This window comes from Squalius cephalus (assembly GCF_949319135.1).
Source record: "Squalius cephalus genome assembly, chromosome: 15".
NCBI lineage: Eukaryota > Metazoa > Chordata > Actinopteri > Cypriniformes > Leuciscidae > Squalius > Squalius cephalus.
This window is the reverse complement of record NC_137136.1, coordinates 19,505,552-19,523,838: the sequence shown is the minus strand read 5'-3', so window position 1 is coordinate 19,523,838 and position 18,287 is coordinate 19,505,552. Positions and strand designations below refer to the sequence as shown.

The 18,287-nt window shown below is 34.6% G+C and overlaps 2 protein-coding genes across 5 annotated transcripts; one reads left to right on the top strand and one right to left on the bottom strand.

Moving 5' to 3' along the window:
* The first annotated feature begins 2,175 nt into the window (after positions 1-2,175).
* On the top strand, positions 2,176-5,239 carry LOC307172714 (uncharacterized protein). Its single transcript, XM_079895279.1, has 4 exons — positions 2,176-2,398; positions 2,911-3,000; positions 3,848-3,898; positions 4,378-5,239. The coding sequence occupies exons 1-4, from the start codon at positions 2,332-2,334 to the stop codon at positions 4,500-4,502; spliced, it is 333 nt and encodes a 110-aa protein (XP_079751405.1). The 5' UTR covers positions 2,176-2,331; the 3' UTR covers positions 4,503-5,239.
* Positions 4,743-17,568, bottom strand: ceacam1 (CEA cell adhesion molecule 1). Of its 4 annotated transcripts, XM_079895272.1 has the most exons (15): positions 17,305-17,568; positions 15,923-16,222; positions 13,219-13,497; positions 12,839-13,102; positions 12,471-12,743; positions 11,033-11,284; positions 10,603-10,878; positions 10,267-10,518; positions 9,188-9,463; positions 8,852-9,103; positions 7,781-8,056; positions 7,445-7,696; positions 6,430-6,705; positions 5,552-5,782; positions 4,744-5,427 (listed from the first exon to the last, which is right to left on the bottom strand). In XM_079895272.1, exons 1-15 carry the CDS (start codon positions 17,354-17,356, stop codon positions 5,339-5,341), a joined length of 3,600 nt encoding a protein of 1,199 aa, XP_079751398.1. In that variant the 5' UTR covers positions 17,357-17,568; the 3' UTR covers positions 4,744-5,338. The 4 variants fall into 4 exon arrangements, with proteins under 4 accessions (XP_079751400.1, XP_079751398.1, XP_079751399.1 ...); XM_079895273.1 differs by lacking the exon at positions 5,552-5,782 and having other exon boundaries at positions 17,305-17,467; XM_079895274.1 differs by lacking the exons at positions 10,267-10,518; positions 10,603-10,878 and having other exon boundaries at positions 4,743-5,427; positions 17,305-17,404.
* Positions 17,569-18,287: the final 719 nt, after the last annotated feature.

The window sequence follows — 18,287 nt, the reverse complement described above, 5'->3', positions numbered from 1 at the left end:
TCCTATTATTATCAGTGTTAATATAAAAATGGTTAATTTTTAAGTTGAATTCTTTGTTGAATAGAAAGTTCAAAAGAAACATTTATTTGAAATAGAAATCTTTTGTAACATTATGAATGTCTTTTGAACAATTTAATATGCCATCGCTCTATTAAAAATCGTTCCCCAAACTTTTGAAGGTAAGTGTTTATATTATATTAATGTAATATATATATATATATATATATATATATATATATATATATATATATATATATATATATATATATATATATATATATATATATATATATATAGTAGTGGGTAAAAGTGTTGTCTGAAGGGGATATTTCTTTTTTATGACCCTTTTGATTAAATGATCACAAGATGAGGAAAATGTTTATATTTTTTGAAAATATATTATTTATATTATATTATTATAAATATTATTTCTTGTTTTTGCATGTGTTCATATTCATATTCATGTTTTTGTGTATGAAAGCCTGTCCAAAAATTATGTCTGCACAATTTGGCATGTGTTATTACAAATAAAACAATTGACTGCAAGCACAACTCATATTATTACAAAGTCGTTAAATACATTTGTTATAATATTTAAATAAAGGGTAATGATGTCAATTTTCCAATGCTGGACAGCACTTTTGGCCACTAGTGTAGTGTGTGTGTGTGTATATATAAAATTGATATTTAATAAATATAATTGTTTTGGGGCATGATATTTTACCGTCTGAAATAACCAGAAAAAAAGTATCAAAATGAGTTTAAATTCAGAAGTTAATCCATGTGATTAAAGTAATTTCCAAGTTGCTTTCAGAAACCATGCTTCAGAGTCAGTCAGTCTCAGACCGATAGGTCTCCTTCAGCTGAATGAATTGAAGTCAGTTGCTCTTTGATATTGTGTCACTGCACAAATACTGTTAAATACCTTTTGGCACCTACAATCTGATAAGCATCAGAAAACAAGCACTCGGCTGGAACATGTTATGGTGTACACACAAGAGTGTCAGATGACATGTGATATCAAGCTGAGTGATTCAGACTGTTAAAGATAGAATTACAGGTCAGGATATCTGTAAATCAGTGAGTTTCGAGACAACCCATGTTTACTTTACTTCTTTTATCAACTCAAATGTCTTGCACAACATTTCTTATGTCAGAATGTGACAGGTAGATTTACAGGTAGAATCTAATTTCTCTTCATTAGGTCTCTGTTCTGAAAGCCGACTTCAAGACATTGATTTAAAGTTAGAGGAAAAAGTATGAAAACTGGTTTTCTGCATAACTCTGGTATTCAACAGCAATAGATACAGTCTGCTTATAGTTTCCTATAGTTATCAGACACTCTAAATATTCAAGGCAGAGTGAGGATTTAAGTATGTGATTTGAAATTGTGTGATGTTTATGGGTTTAATAACAGATAACACAGCAACATGATTTCTGCAACTGTGAATCGGTGCCATATGTCTTCACAAAGCTGTTTTATTTCAGCTATTCTTGACGTGTGCAGCGCTGAGGTCATGCCAAAGCATCTCAGTTGAAGTCAAAACTCTGAATAAAGAACTCCACAAGATGTAATTTCTTCTTTTTTTTTGAGTGTCTTCAGAAGGACAATATTTTTTCCCTATGTTGTTTTGCAGTTATGGTTTTAGTCAAACCAGCATGTCTTTACAGTTTAATGAATCTGAGTGAAGACAAGATTGATTATGGGGTGCATGCTTGATATAATTTAGCTGTTAAGGAATTTATTTTTTGGTCCTGAGTTGTTCATCAAATGTGACCCAGACCTCCAGGTGCTTGTTCACAAGAACATCCATCATGTTTCTTCCATGGCAAATCACTGTAACCGCATAATGTTATCAGACTTTGAAAGGTTTAGTGAAATATGAACTTTTGGGTTCCTGCAAAACAATCTAATGCAGAACATTTGGCACTGGACTTAATAGGGTCTCATTTGAACTGAACTAAGGTATAAATGTGATATGGTAAGAATAAGAAAAAATTCTGTGAGGGTTCATCAGAGATTGAATTACAAAGGAGACATTGAAATTCGACAAAATAATGGCAACCCTCATCACAGATCTTAGACGTTTCCATCAAAAAAAAAAAAAAAAATGCTGTCAGCAAGTCATGCACAATTCACCTCTAAAATTCTATCCAGCAAGTTGGGGCATAACCAGACGTGGCTTTTGAGACCCAGAAATCAGAGCTCTGTCATATAAATACTGTGTACTAGATTTGAATAGAGAGTTCTCTTGAAAAGCAGGAGTCTTGAAGACTTAAAAGCATTCTTTTAGACAGTATTTCTCATTTTCTTTCTAAGTGCTTGTGAGAATGATGAAGTTCCAGGTGCTTCTGCTGGTCTTTGCTCTGGTGATTGCCACTAACATCCACTGTCAAGGTAAAAAAAAAATGAATTAATATAATTACATTTAAGGTATGCTATATGTATTTTTTATTTTATTTTATTTTTTAGCTGTTATGTTATTTTGCGTTGTAATGTTACAAACCAAACCAAAAATATATTGCTTGTTTTGCATTTGCATTTAGCTGTTAAATTACATGAAAATGAAAATTCTGTCATCATTTACTCTCCCTCAAGTTGTTCCAAACCTGTATGAATTTCTTCTTTTGAACTCAAGTGAAGATATTTAGAAGAATATGGTTAACCAAACAGTTGATGACCCCATTGATTTCCATGTGAAAAAGGTATGAAATACTATGAAAGTTAATGGGGTTCCATCAACTGTTTGGTTACCAACATTTTTCAAAATATAAATTTTTTTTGGATAAGCTATTCCTTTAAATCCTGCAATATACTATATTTAAAAAAAAAAAAAAAAAAAAAAAATATGATATTAAATGTGTGATTTATTTGAATATTTGATTTTGCAATATTTGTCCTTGATGCAGCCCAGCCTCAGCTGAGAGATTCAGATAAATCTCCAGAGGTCAAAGGTCACGTTATGTCAAGAAGGCAGGTCAGGACATGCAACTGCAGTGGTAAGATGATACTCATGAAGGTTTTTACATATCTTACATATCAGAAATGTACACATCTGGAAACCTCCATGAGAGAGGTCACCATCGACACAAATGGTTTAAAAATGACTTTTGAATGCGTCACAAAAACTCATTTTCTTACACACTGACATATGATATGTTACACACTTACAGTGAATGTAGAGGAAGCACTTAACTAAACGGTACTGGTACACCTTCATGTAATGCAGTCAAGTCTGAAACATTGCTTGGGGGGAAAAACAGTATTTGTTTAATGATCATTCAAGCATACAATATCAACTGAGGCGGAAATGCTAATATTATTTGGAGCTAACTTCTTTGGATAATAATAAATTAATTAAAAGTAAGACAGGGGGAAAACATCAAAATTACTCAATCTTCTTAATGACAACATGCTAAATTGCTCATAAAACAATCTGAAATGCTTAATTATTTTGCTAACATGCTAAAATAAAGTGCTGGCCAGTGAGCACGCTTTATTTAGACCGTGTCTTAAAGAAAATAACATTTATTACGCAACTCACTTGAAACTGTCGGTCTCGTAGAGCTTTTAATCTTTTAATTAATTATATTACCATGACAATCATTTACTGCCTTGCGATTTCAGAATTGTTTTGAGGACTTTATTTGTTTGATGTGTTACAGCAATTAACCAGTAGTAAAGTGTCTCTCAGTGTGCTTCTTAAATTATGTGATGATGGAAGTTTTGATTCAGAATATTTGACATTTTCCCTAACAGTATGTACTGTTTTGCCATGACATATGCAAACATATTTATTGTGTAAAAAGAGTCCTGCCATTTTGATTGATGTGGTGTTTTGCACAGGAAGAAGAGTTTCTCTGGAGCAGAACTGTCCCTGTGAGCTGCAACGTCACAGTGAGTCACGCAACCTGTATTTACCCAGACCATTTTGACTTTTACCGTAACAGACCAGATCAGGAAACACTGGCACAACTTGCAGTTATATAAATGCTCCTGTATGAGTTTGTCTCATATTTATTATTTAATTTCCATATATAAAAAATCCACTAAATGTATTGTTCACCCACAAATTATTCTGTCATCATTTACTCACCCTCATGGCCATCTAAGCCTAAAAGTTTGTTGAATGTTGAATCAAATAATAAAAAAAATCTAAGGCTCCTTTTATTTATGTCTATTAGATGTTTTTCTCATTTAACACCATAATGACTTTAATGACTATTATCTTTTGGGGGTAATATCTCAGCCAGTCTGATATCCGATTAATTTGCGATTAATTCGATTAATTAATTGCCACATTGTGTAATTAATAAGATTAAAAAAAATATATATCGCTTGACAGCCCTATCCATTTTCCTTTCTTTTATTTTCAGGATTCCTCAGCAAAGAGCAGAGAGCTCTTTGCCAAAAGAAGGGGATTGCAACATTTAAAAAATGCCAACAGGTGACTGGAGGAATCAGGAAGCAGAAGAAAGGCAACATCAGTATGCCGATTTAATCTCACAGTCACTATACACACAAACTATATGCCCCCAGTTTTATACATGTACTTATTACACAATATCTAAAGTAAGTAGAGTATACTGAACTACTTTTGTATCTGTAATATTCCAAAACATTTAATCTACCCAGTGTTCTAGGTTCAGTTTTTACAATTGGAAAATATATACATATTGGAAAAAGATGTGCAAGTGCGTTTACAAATAAAACAGGTTGCCAATAAAAAGAGAAGTTTGTTTGAATAATTTGCTTTTATTTAATTCCATAAAGAAAATAACATTTATATCATATATAACATTTCACATTTTTTTGATCTTTTAAATAATCACAAAATACATAAATCACACAGTAGGCATATCATTTTCCTTTAAGAAAACATTTCATAATTGCGAGATATAAGAAACATGAACTTTGTGAAGTAAACAGAATTAGGATTATATGTCATTTGGATAAGTAATTTGGTGCTTTTTCCAGAAAGAGATCATTTCTATCACACCTAAAAAAAGAGCTACAAATCAGAATAATCCTGCATCTGTGAGGTTCAGCTTTAATTTAGAGTCAAGCATATTAAATGGGTGATTCATCCAATTAATGATAGTAATAAATGTACCACATATATCGTTTTTAGAAAATAAATATATAGGGAAATAATGCAGTATGGTTCCTTTAAAATGTAACCCCCTTTTGTTAGTTGGCAAAGAGTGTTCCATTAATAAATGCTTATGCCTGGCTTTCAATAATGTTTAAATATGTTTTAAAATTAATTTGAGCAGTTCAACTAATCTACAAGCCTCATTCAGAAATGCCATGTTCATCCTGACAGTGATATCAGTATTAGAGGCATTGCTCCAGCACAGGGAGGAGCAGAGCGATGAGGGCCGTCAGCAACACACTCGCCTGGACGCTGACAGCAGCATTGGGGGCTGTGGTAAATACAGAGAGAGGATGGTTACTTCAAGAACACAGCATACAACTTCCTATTTATGCATATTTTGACAATTAACCTCTATATTGCATGTTAACTGTTTTGTGTGAATTTGGGCTCACAATTGACGACTTGGCTGGTGTAGACCGTCACATTGGTCAAAGGGTTTTTGGCCACACAGGTGTAATTGCTGCCCAGGATATACTTTATGGGAACTTCTATGGTAGATTGATTTCCCACTACTGTGTTGTTTTGGATCCAATGATACTCAGCAAGTGGCTGAGACAGGGCTTGACATGTCAACTTGGGGGGAATCCCTGGACTTACAATGATCTGCACACTCTGTGGTCCAACTGTTCAGTAAACACACAGAGGTTTAGTTTGTACAAAAAACAAGTCTTTTAAAGTCAGATTTATATCAAAAAGTAATTAGGAGCCAAGCACTGAAGGACACCTTCAGACCATCCTGACATTTTGATAGACCCAACCGTTCTCGTACAGTTGAGAAATTAACAAATTCGACGAAGAGCACGCCAAAATGGACATGAGGCTGTAGCTCCACAGCAATTTGCTGTATTAAGATGAAATATGAGATAAGAAAAAATAATATTTTTAGCTTATAACTTCTGAACAGGTTGACCAAAAATCACGAACAGTACCCAATTTTTCCATGGCGGCCATTTTGAATTGTGTAGTAAAATGCTATGCTTTAAGAAAACAGTAACGCATTGTTATGAAACGCGTCGTTATGTCATCGGCACCATGCCCTGGTGACGTTTCAAAAAGTTTTGAGACAGCCACCTTGTGGTCAAAAAGTATACAGAAATTTAAAAAATGCTAATATCTTTTGAATACTGAGTAATACTGAGCACAATGATACTAATTATGCCATAGTTGTTCAAATTCATTTAGTTTTTAGTTTAGTTCTCCTTTTGTGCTTAGCCCCTTAATTGCTGCTTACAGCTATATTTTAAACATGTATGTTTTTTATATTACTTACAGATGACCACAAGACCATATGGATCACTGACATGCTCTTTCAATAAGTTTGTGGCGACGCACTTATATTGCCCGTCATCAGCAGTCTTTAGATTTTTGAAGGTCACAATGGTATTATCTCCTGAAAATGTAACTCCGTCTGATTGCTGGAAATTCTGGTTGTTTCGGAGCCAGTGGATTTTGTTGTAGGGACCCATCACATTACATTTGAGCTGCAGACTTTGAGAAGCCAGAGGAATGAGACGATCAGGGGTCACTACCACTGAAGTGATGGGATCTGTAGAGTGTACAGAATATTATATGAGTCCATTTCACCGTGTTGTAAATAGTGTGATTATGCACCTTCTAGTTTGTGGTCTGTATTGTAAAAAATACATGTACTGCAACATTTTAGAAATAAATGACTATCTATTGAACTGTCCCTGTGTTTGTGTACAAAAAACAAACAAACAAAAAACACTGCAACAGTGTAGTTCGATTAAAGAACAACTGACTCTGATGAACTGGTTCTTTTTAGTGAATCAAAAACATATGGTGCAACCAGTGTAGTGTGATTCCCCAAACAAATGACTCTCATGAGCCAGTTCTTTTAGGTGAATAAAAAACATACAGCACGACTGGTGTAGCTTGATCAAATGACTCGTATGAATCAGTAATTTTTAGGGAATCAAAAATATACAGTACAACTAGTGTAGTCTGATTTCCAGAATGAATGACACTTATCGGCCGGTTCTTTTTAGTGAATCAAAAACATACAGTGTAGCCAGACTCCCAGAGAGAATGACTCTCTTAGGATATTTGTGTGTGTGTGTGTGTAAATCAAAACATACATGCAACCAATGTAGTCTGATTTCCAAACTTAGGATAGAATTTAATAGAATATACATAATATAGAATTTCTATATTATGTAAGCAAAATGTGCATAACTTTTCAAATGATCTCTTTACATGTAAAAAAAAAAAAAAAAAAAAAAAAAGGCCTAAAAAAGATACTGACAGGACACAAAAAGACCTACCTATTACAGTTAACTGCACTGAGGCGTTGCTGCTGCTGCCTGTGATGGTATTGAAGGCCATGCAGGTGTACTGTCCGCTGACGCTTAGTGAGAGAGCTGCAGTCACATACACTGGGCCATCTCCCACTTTTGAACTATTGTGGAACCAGCTGTATTGACTTTGAGGACGAGAGACTGCACTACAGTTAAAGGTCACATTGGACCCAGTCTCTGCAATGATTGGGCCTTCGACTTTCTGGTTCCATGGACCATCTGAAAGATGCCATATACATTGAAAATTATTCCCATGAACAATGATTCGAATGGACATGTTACAAATATATCTGTGTTACTCACAGCTGACGATCAGGTCATAGGCGTGGCTGGTCGAGTTGCTGATAGCGTTACTTGCTTCACACTTATAATGTCCGTCATCATTGAGAGAGAGATTTTGGAATCTCAAGGTGGAATTGTTATTGGACAAAGTGATTCCATTTTCAGGATACAGGAACATATCGTTCTTCATCCACTGAATGTGCTCAACATCTCCACTGGCAGTGCAGGTTAGTGTGAATGGTTGGTTGATGATTGGTTGCTGGTTGTCTGCATTTACAATAACATCACTGACTGGATCTGAAATTTAGACAGAAAGATTTTAGACAGATGACATCATATAAATGGATAGTTCACCCCCCAAAAATGTCATAAGTTACTCATCCTCATGTTGTTCCAAACATGTAGAGTATGCAATTCTTTATTCTGTAAAGCACAATACAAGATATTTTGAAGTAATTCTCAATGTTTTTTGTCGATACACAGAAAGTCAATGTGGTCCAGTGTTGTTTAGAACCCCATTGACTTTCATTGTACAGACTAAAACAGCTGGAACATTCTTCAAAATACCTTCTTTTATTGTTGCAGAGAAGAAAGGAAGTCATACCTGTTTGGACTATGAGAGTAAACGATGACAGAATTCTCCATTTTTGGTGAATTATCTCTTTTAAGTAATTCTGGACCTTTCCTTATCACCCTATCCACCTTTCTTTTTTTTTTTTTTAAATAAGAGCGTAGCGGTCATTTGTAACTTGAATGTGCGAAGCTGCTTCCAGTTATTTTAGCTGTACAAGTACAGTCTGTAATGCTGATTGATACTGCAAACTGGTATTTGTTATTTTATTGTTTTTATTTATTATCATAATCATAAACACACTGGCAAATAGTTTTATCGTTTACTGCACTGTTATTCTTCAAGTTATTTACCTAGCGGAAAATGAACCAGAAGTCTTGCACATTCATAGAAAATGCTTACTTTAAATTGCAAAGTTAAGTTGATATAAGATCTCAACAGATGTGCTTACCTGCCTGTTGAACAACAGAACTGATAAAGTATTAAAAAAGCATACATTATTTGAAGGCCTAACAACTTACATTTTAAGGTTAATTGCACTGAGGCGTTGCTGCTGCTGCCTGTGATGGTATTGAAGGCCATGCAGGTGTACTGTCCGCTGACGCTTAGTGAGAGAGCTGCAGTCACATACACTGGGCCATCTCCCACTTTTGAACTATTGTGGAACCAGCTGTATTGACTTTGAGGACGAGAGACTGCACTACAGTTAAAGGTCACATTGGACCCAATCCCTGCAATGATTGGGCCTTCGACTTTCTGGTTCCATGGACCATCTGAAAGATGCCATATACATTGAAAATTATTCCCATGAACAAAGATTCGAATGGACATGTTACAAATATATCTGTGTTACTCACAGCTGACGATCAGGTCATAGGCGTGGCTGGTCGAGTTGCTGATAGCGTTACTTGCTTCACACTTATAATGTCCGTCATCATTGAGAGAGAGATTTTGGAATCTCAAGGTGGAATTGTCATTGGACAAAGTGATTCCATTTTGAGGATACAGGAACATGTCGTTCTTCATCCACTGAATGTGCTCAACATCTCCACTGGCAGTGCAGGTTAGTGTGAATGGTTGGTTGATGATTGGTTGCTGATTGCCCGCAGTTACAATAACATCACTGACTGGATCTGAAATTTAGACATAAAGGTTTTAGACATGACATCATATAAATGGATGGTTCACCCCCCAAAAATGTCATAAGTTACTCATCCTCATGTTGTTCCAAACATGTACAGTATGCATTTCTTTATTCTGTAGAGCACAATACAAGATATTTTGAAGTAATTCTCAATGTTTTTGTTTTTTTTGTCGATACACAGAAAGTCAGTGTGGTCCAGTGTTGTTTAGAACCCCATTGACTTTCATTGTACAGACTAAAACAGCTGGAACATTCTTCAAAATACCTCGTTTTATTGTTGCAGAGAAGAAAGGAAGTCATACCTGTTTGGACTCTGAGAGTAAATGATGACAGAATTCTTAATTTTTGGTGAACTATCTCTTTTAAGTAATTCTGGACCTTTCCTTATCACCCTATCCACCTTTCTTTTTCTTTTTTTTTAAAATAAGAGCGTAGCGGTCATTTGTAACTTGAATGTGCGAAGCTGCTTCCAGTTATTTTAGCTGTACGAGTACAGTCTGTAATGCTTATTGATACTGCAAACTGGTATTTGTTATCTTATCATTTTTATGTATTATCATAATCATAAACACACTGGCAAATAATTTTACCGTTTACTGCACTGTTATTCTTCAAGTTATTTACCTAGCGGAAAATGAACCAGAAGTCTTGCACATTCATAGAAAATGCTTACTTTAAATTGCAAAGTTAAGTTGATATAAGAACTCAACAGATGTGCTTACCTGCCTGTTGAACAACAGAACTGATAAAGTATTAAAAAAGCATACATTATTTGAAGGCCTAACAACTTACATTTTAAGGTTAATTGCACTGAGGCGTTGCTGCTGCTGCCTGTGATGGTATTGAAGGCCATGCAGGTGTACTGTCCGCTGACGCTTAGTGAGAGAGCTGCGGTCACATACACTGGGCCATCTCCCACTTTTGAACTATTGTGGAACCAGCTGTATTGACTTTGAGGACGAGAGACTGCACTACAGTTAAAGGTCACATTGGACCCAATCCCTGCAATGATTGGGCCTTCGACTTTCTGGTTCCATGGACCATCTGAAAGATGCCATATACATTGAAAATTATTCCCATGAACAAAGATTCGAATGGACATGTTACAAATATATCTGTGTTACTCACAGCTGACGATCAGGTCATAGGCGTGGCTGGTCGAGTTGCTGATAGCGTTACTTGCTTCACACTTATAATGTCCGTCATCATTGAGAGAGAGATTTTGGAATCTCAAGGTGGAATTGTTATTGGACAAAGTGATTCCATTTTCAGGATACAGGAACATGTCGTTCTTCATCCACTGAATGTGCTCAACATCTCCACTGGCAATGCAGGTTAGTGTGAATGATTGGTTTAAGATTGGTTGCTGATTGTCCATATTCACCATAACATTGGTGACAGGAGCTAAATTTCATACCAAGAAATAAATAAGTAAATATATATATATATATACTACATTTCCAACCATTGCAGATTTTAAAAACAATCAGGCAGTCAAAAGATCTCACACTTTAAAACTAACACTAGTTTCAGTTAAGTACTGAATTGAATCACTCACCAAGTACAGTTAACTGCACTGAGGCATTGCTGCTAATGCCTGTGATGTTATTGAAGGCCATGCAGGTGTACTGTCCACTATGGTTTTGTCGGAGAGCTTCAATCACATACACTGAGCCCTCTGCCACTTTTGAGCCACTGAAATACCAGCTGTATTGACTTTGAGGACGAGAGACAGATGAACAGCTGAATGTCACGTTGGATCCCACTTCGACAAAATCTGGACCAGAGGCTGTTATGTTGATTGGGCCATCTAGTAAATACATGAATTGTGTTAACTTTCTGTTTCATGTTATACTGGTGCACTATTTTTAACATTGTAATACACATAACTAACAATGAAGTACACAAAGATTTGAGCAATTCTTTGAATTCATACAATATCAAGGTTAGAATATGAATTTTTTTTTGAAAGAAGTTTCTTAATACAATAAAATACAAGACGACTTTGTAATTGAATAAATTACAATTTTAAATATATTAAAATAGAAAACAGTTATTTTAAATTGTAATATTTCAAAATATTACAATTTAAAATAACTGTTTTCTATTTTAATATATTTAAAATTGTAATTTATTCAATCTACTTGAAATGAATCAATTAAACTTTAATTGAATTTTTACTGTAATTTACCAAGCTGGATTTTCTGCATCATTACTCCAGTCTTCAGTGTCACATGATCCTTCAGAAATCATTCTAATATGATGATTTGCTGCTCAAGAAACATTTCTAATTTTTTAATGTTCCATAAAGAGATCCATAAGAACTAGATTAAAGCAATAAGCCCCAAGAAGCCGTGTCTATTAACGTCCCTTAGCTGTCTAAATTCACTGTAAACTATGGCTTCACTGGGCTTATTGCAATTATAAAACAGTTAATCCATAAAAATATTTATTTTAATATTTATCTTATTCATAAAATAAACAGTGCAATAATACTGATGTAATGGTCACAGGTGCAGGCTATGTTTGTACAGTAATTTACAACAGCTTTGAACGCGGTTCAACCAATCAGAATCAAGGACCGGAAATATACGTTTTATAATATATAATTATATATATTATACAGCTTTGCTATAGAATACCATGGATTCAAATCGAATGATTCAACTCAATTAAACTATAAGTTATGTAAATAATGAAAATGTTTGAATTCATGAAATTATTTTGTAGGAACTAAATAAATTATTTATACTTTTTTGTCATTTCACCTAAAAAGTGTTCAGATGGAATAAATCTCACAAATGCTGATGTTCAGATGAAAAGCACAAATTAATAAGAGCGTAACTATTTAATAAATGTGTTGCGATGACATTTAATGACCATTTATTTATGGGCAAGAGAGAAATTTATGGTGGGAAGGCATCTTAATCCCCCATCTTAATCTATATAGTATTCATAGGAAACAAAGATGTTCTGGAAATATCTATCTTACTCACAGTTGACCATAAGGTTGTAGGGCTGGCTGCTAATGTTGCTGACAGCATTACTAGCTGCACACTGGTACAATCCGTCGTCACTAAGAGTGAGTTTTTTAAAGCTCAAGGTTAAGTTGCCATTGAAAAAAGTGATCGTATTGTCGGCGTACGGGTACATGTTGTTCTTCATCCACTGAATGGAGTCCACTGGCCCCACAACATTACAGCTTAGATTAAAAGGCATGTGTTCTACTGGAGAGCCTGATGGTTTCACTGCCACTGCTGTTATTGGGTCTAAATAAACAAACAACAACAAAGTATTGGTGATAAAAAGATCACAAGATCAAGCATAAGAAATGTAAACAAACATATTTCGAGAGTGTTCTCACCAACTATATGAATAGTTTTTGTCACTGCAGCATATCTGTGCGTGACTTCATTTTGGGCAACGCAGGTGTACAGTCCCGTTCTGTCCTGGGTAGTGTCTGTAAGATTATAACTCGAACTATAGACATTCAGAGGATTGCCATTGTATGTCCAGTAGAAAGAAGCTGTTGGTTTGGACTCAACAGAGCATGACAGAGAAATGGCCGAACCAGAAGTGTATGCCAGGTTGTCTGGCGAGGCTGTAATTCTCAGGTTACTAGGCCCATCTAAACACATAAAACCAATTCAGATTGAGCTTTTAAACATGTTATTGTCAGCTGCCCCTCCTGTGCCCTTTGAAGGAATATGTAGTGAAATCAACACTTTGTGCTGTTATACTCACAGCTTATTGAGAGATTCATTTGAATACTCTCTCCACTGCTGATGTTGTTCACCACAATACACTTGAAGGGACCTTCGTCGTATCGCGTCACACCACTGATGACGAGATTTCGTCCATTGTTGCTGAACTGAACTCTTCCTCCCGCTGTGACTGCAGAGCTGCCGTTCTGCCATGAAAACCACAGTGGGGTGCCGCTGGCGTTGCATGTGAAGGTCACGGTGTCGTTAAACTCCACCAGGTTTGGCATGCTTACATCTGCAGTAACATTACTGACAGGCTCTACAAGTTAACAGAAATTGTTTTTAGCACAAAAGTTTCTGCAAGCTCAAAGCATTATGTATCAGTGTATAGGAGACCTTAACTTTTCGCATTATCAATCCATTCCTTTATCTGCACCCCCTCAACAAAATCATCTGTTCACTGTACAAGTATATGTAATAACCTATGCTGTCGTCAGACATCATGCTGTTATCTAAGCCAGTGGTTCCCAAACTTTTTGAAAGCATAGCATTGTAGCGTTTTATTTCCCACGGCACCCCAACCCATGTGTATAATGTTTAATATTATTATGAAAATAGCATAAAAATTATCAAATTGACTTTTTTTATCAAACAACTTGTTGAGAAAAATAAGAATATTAAAATAATTATTTTAATTTTGTGTCATTTAACCACTTTTTACACTCACTGAAGTTAGCAGAGCAACATGTGGGACATGCCAAATTCACATAGGCCTACGTCTAATCGAAGAAAATGGTATAAAATAACAAAAACACATTTCAAGATATTTCTCATTGTAGCCTACTTCTATATATGTAAATGTTTGTTGATTTATCATAAAACCTCAGAATTTCATTATTTTGCATTATGTTCATGAGTGATTCTGACGAGGACACCAAAGGCATAGTGATTTGGGCCCATTGATTAAATTAAATCTAGATGAGCAAACAACAAATGAAGCATAAACAGCAGCGTGAATTTATTATGAATGCATCACAACAGACATCGTGTCCTAACCAGACGTGACGCGACGCCAGAACACGCGATAAAGGGTATATTTTCCCAGATTGTCCAAACCAGCCGCGACGGCGACACGCGATGATTCTATCTTAGAAACGGTTTCTTGCGACATCGCGACTGTAACAACAACAGAAAGTGATAATCTCAAGTAGCCTACTGTTTATGTGCTTTATTTAATGTATTTTATAGCGCTACTGAAAGCAACAATTCACCTCAGATCTTCAAAATAAATAAAAGTGAACAAGAACGTTCAAATTGTTAACAGACAAGTATGACAACGATTGTTTCAGTAGCCTAAGTGATTTGAACCAATTATAATTATTTTAAGTGGGAATCATTGGAACAAAACACATATAAAGATTGATACTTCTTTAACTAATAGTCTAATATCCAACTCCAATTCAATTTTTTCTTTAGTTTCTCATTTGCTTTGTTCAAACCTGACCTTAACTTAAAAAATTAACTAAAATATATGTGCATGGAACTGTGTCGCGGTCATTTTAATGGGATACATGTGCCTGCTTTGCGAGCACAGCCTCTTGATACGGGGGTAGATTAAGGATATGCTAGCCTACTCGTAGATCGTGCTCCACTGACAGGCGCTGCCTTTTTGTTTTTCAAGTAGGCCTATAGCCAGGAATGAGAACGCTAGCGCCATATTTGCCCTATGGCCTATGCTGTCAATCTCTGCGTGAAATATAAAATTGAGCGCGGACGAGTAGTTTACAGAGGGCGGAGCAGGAGATTTAAACTTTAAATATAGGCTATTTGAAATATATCCTTGTTGTTTCGCTTATTTATTCGTTTGGACATGCGAATATTTTGGTGTTTTGGTATATTTTTTAAAGATATATGCTATAAAAAGTTATTATATGTTAGAATAGTTATTTTATGTTGGAAAAAAGCGCGGCACCCATTTTGGGAACTAGCCTACTGATCTAGCTTACATGTTCATGTTGGTATAGGCCTACAGTATAGGCTAATGTTATAAACAAGTTTTTTGTATTCAAAGAGCATGAAGTAACCACACGGCAAATATTAGGCGTTTTAATTTTTTAGCAGGGAGTGTAAGTGTTTTTAAGTGCGTAAGCAGCTAAAAGTAAGTTGAACTGCGTGCACAAATGTTTGTTTTGAAAACACCCTTATAAAAATGTGTGTACAGTGTAAAGCAAATAATTTGTAGATGTAGTAGATAATTCTGGTAAAATAGCCAAAGATTTACTTGATTATTGTAGTTTTTATTGTACTTTCTTTTTTTCTGTTTGTTGTTTTGGTTTACAATGGTTTTATATATTATTCCATCATGAATGTTTATGTAAAACTGTTAAACGAATCAGTGGTCACATTGATGGAAAAGTCTATAAAACTGCGGACACAGATTATCAGGCCAATAAGATACATTGTTGTTGTTGTTGTTTTTTTTGCATAGAATTTAAGAAACATTTGATATAAGAAATCTTATTTAGATCAATTTAAAAATGTGCTATATGTGGTAACATCTAAATTTATTGTTTTTATTCAAGATAAAAATATAATTTAAATTCACTTAATGGACCTAAAAACATCAAATTCTATAGCTCAATTAAGGTAATCTTTTTTTCTTTCTTTTCTTTTTTTACAGTACAAGTTCTGTGAATATCTTATTTTTACAGTGTGTAGGGTGAGAGGGTCTTTATTTGACTTACCCTGAACATCTAATGTAATCTCTGCTTTGGCACTGCTTGGACTGAAGGACTCAAATACATACAGGCCGGAGCTCTTCAGAGTTACTGACGTTAAGGTGAGCTGATATGTACTGTTGTTTAAAGATATTCCATCTGGTTTGTTACTACCCGGGCGAACGTTTGTTGTGAACCATATGAACAATGTAGACCCAAACACCCAATTCCCAACTTCAGTGTTGATGGGGTCACTCAAACTTATGGTGACATTGCTCCCGACCGCCACAGGGTTTTGTGATGGAACCAGGGTCAGTGAATAAAGACCTAGGAGAGGCAGGAGAGCCAGTCAGTATCATTTTAAACAATCATATAAAGTAAGAAAATATTCAACTCTCATTGTATTATGATGGAAATAAGTCTACTGATTTACATGTAGCCTTTGCATATTCGTTGCTTGTTTCCATAGTTGTAGTTTTCATATTTAGTATTGTCTAGCTTGTAGAAGTAAAAAGGACAAATATACACTATAAAGTGTACTAATGAACAGCATATATTTAATGTAATAATTATGTGGTCAACCCTCTAATTAAGCATTGCTATAATGTAATTCCTTTTCTGTTTATGTGTAATCTGAGACTTTATTCTAATACTTTATTCTGACATTTTGGTGATACTGTCACTGTATCCACAAATGTACATTTCTTCAAATATACAAATATGTATTTCTTGTAATAATAATTACAGTCAGAAGAACCTGAGAAAAGTTGAATATTCAGAACTGTACATTATAACAGTATTGCACTTCAAGTTTTTGAAAATAAAGGAAACACATTACAATAGGGTTTTATTTGTTAGCATTAGTTAACTACATTAGTTAATATCAACTAAGATTAATAAATGCATTAGAAGTATGGTTTGTTGTTGTTAGTTCTTGTTAAGCTCAGCATTTAATAATAAGCTGTAAAATTAGTTGTGAGCTAACACGAACAAACATGAACATGAACATTAACAAAGGTAAATAAGTGCTGCAAAAATATTTTGTTCGTTGTTAGTTGATTAGTTAATGCAGTAACTAATGTTAACAAATGAGGCCATATTGTAAAGTGTTACCAAAATATATATAAATGTTATTTAAAAAGTGATTTGATACTAAATACTACTGATAATTTCTTAAAATGTACTTTCTTTTTATACAAAATTTGAAGATTGCTAGTGAAATTTATTTAAAAAAAAAAAGTAAAATACAGAATTATTAAAAAACGTTTGAAAGTTAACTGTTCTGTCAAACACAGTGTTTGGTAAATTTGTAAAACTGGTACATTTACAGTAACAAATGATCTCCTTTCTGCATTGTTGTTCATAAAAAAAGGACTCAACTGAAAATGAAAATACAATTGAATAAATACCTGGTATACAGATTAAGGTGAGGAAGAAGAAGGCAAGTAATTGATGTCCCATTTTGGAAATCCTAACTAGAAAATATTTGACTTCTTCCACAAACTTCAGATGAGACTGAAACTAAATGGAGTAATCACTATTATACTTTCATTCTACCAATATTTACCCAATGACTAGGTTCTCCAATGAGAAAGCATGTGACAAAAAGGTACTCCCCTTGTCACCATCACACGCATTCACTTTGAGTGACGGTGTTTGTTGTGGTAGACTGTAATCTGGAATCAGACTGCTGGTACCCAGCTGACATTCAAGTCACAAATCCAAGGTCAAGCCATATGTATTTAAATATTTCCTGGTGTGGTAGGAAAAGATTTGTGGTTAGTAAAAAGTGTGCACTATCAACACTAAGAGTTGATATTAACATGGAGTGACTCATGATGACAATTAAAGTTTGCTGTTTTCATTCACACCAGCTTCCAACATCACTCCTGGTTTCAAGTTCTGAGTATTTAAAGTTTGTTTTTATGATACATTCAACTTTTATATCAAGTGATGTAAACCGAACAGGTTTGATGTCTTTGAAAAGCTATGTTTAACATTACTTCTTTTTGTTTGCGTTCTAAAAGATTACTTCACACTGATATGAGTTTTGTGCAGGAAAAATTGTGAAAAATCATGAATCACTGTTTGTTTTGCGATTATTTAAATGTGATAGAGGCTTTTTGGCTGACTTTCAAGTTCAGCACTGACACGCCCAAGAATGATTCTCATAAAGTTTAATAAGAATAAAACTTTAATAAGGCTTAATAAGACACTTTAATAAGAATAAATATTTTGATACATATGACATTTAGTCATGCATTTAATCAGAGCCTAATCATAATCAAGCATAATAACAAGAGTTCTGGTGTAAGATATTCATCCATTCTCTTGTCCTATATGGGATGCTGGGACGTCGGTAACCCCTGGAGAGAAGGGCAATTTACAGTCT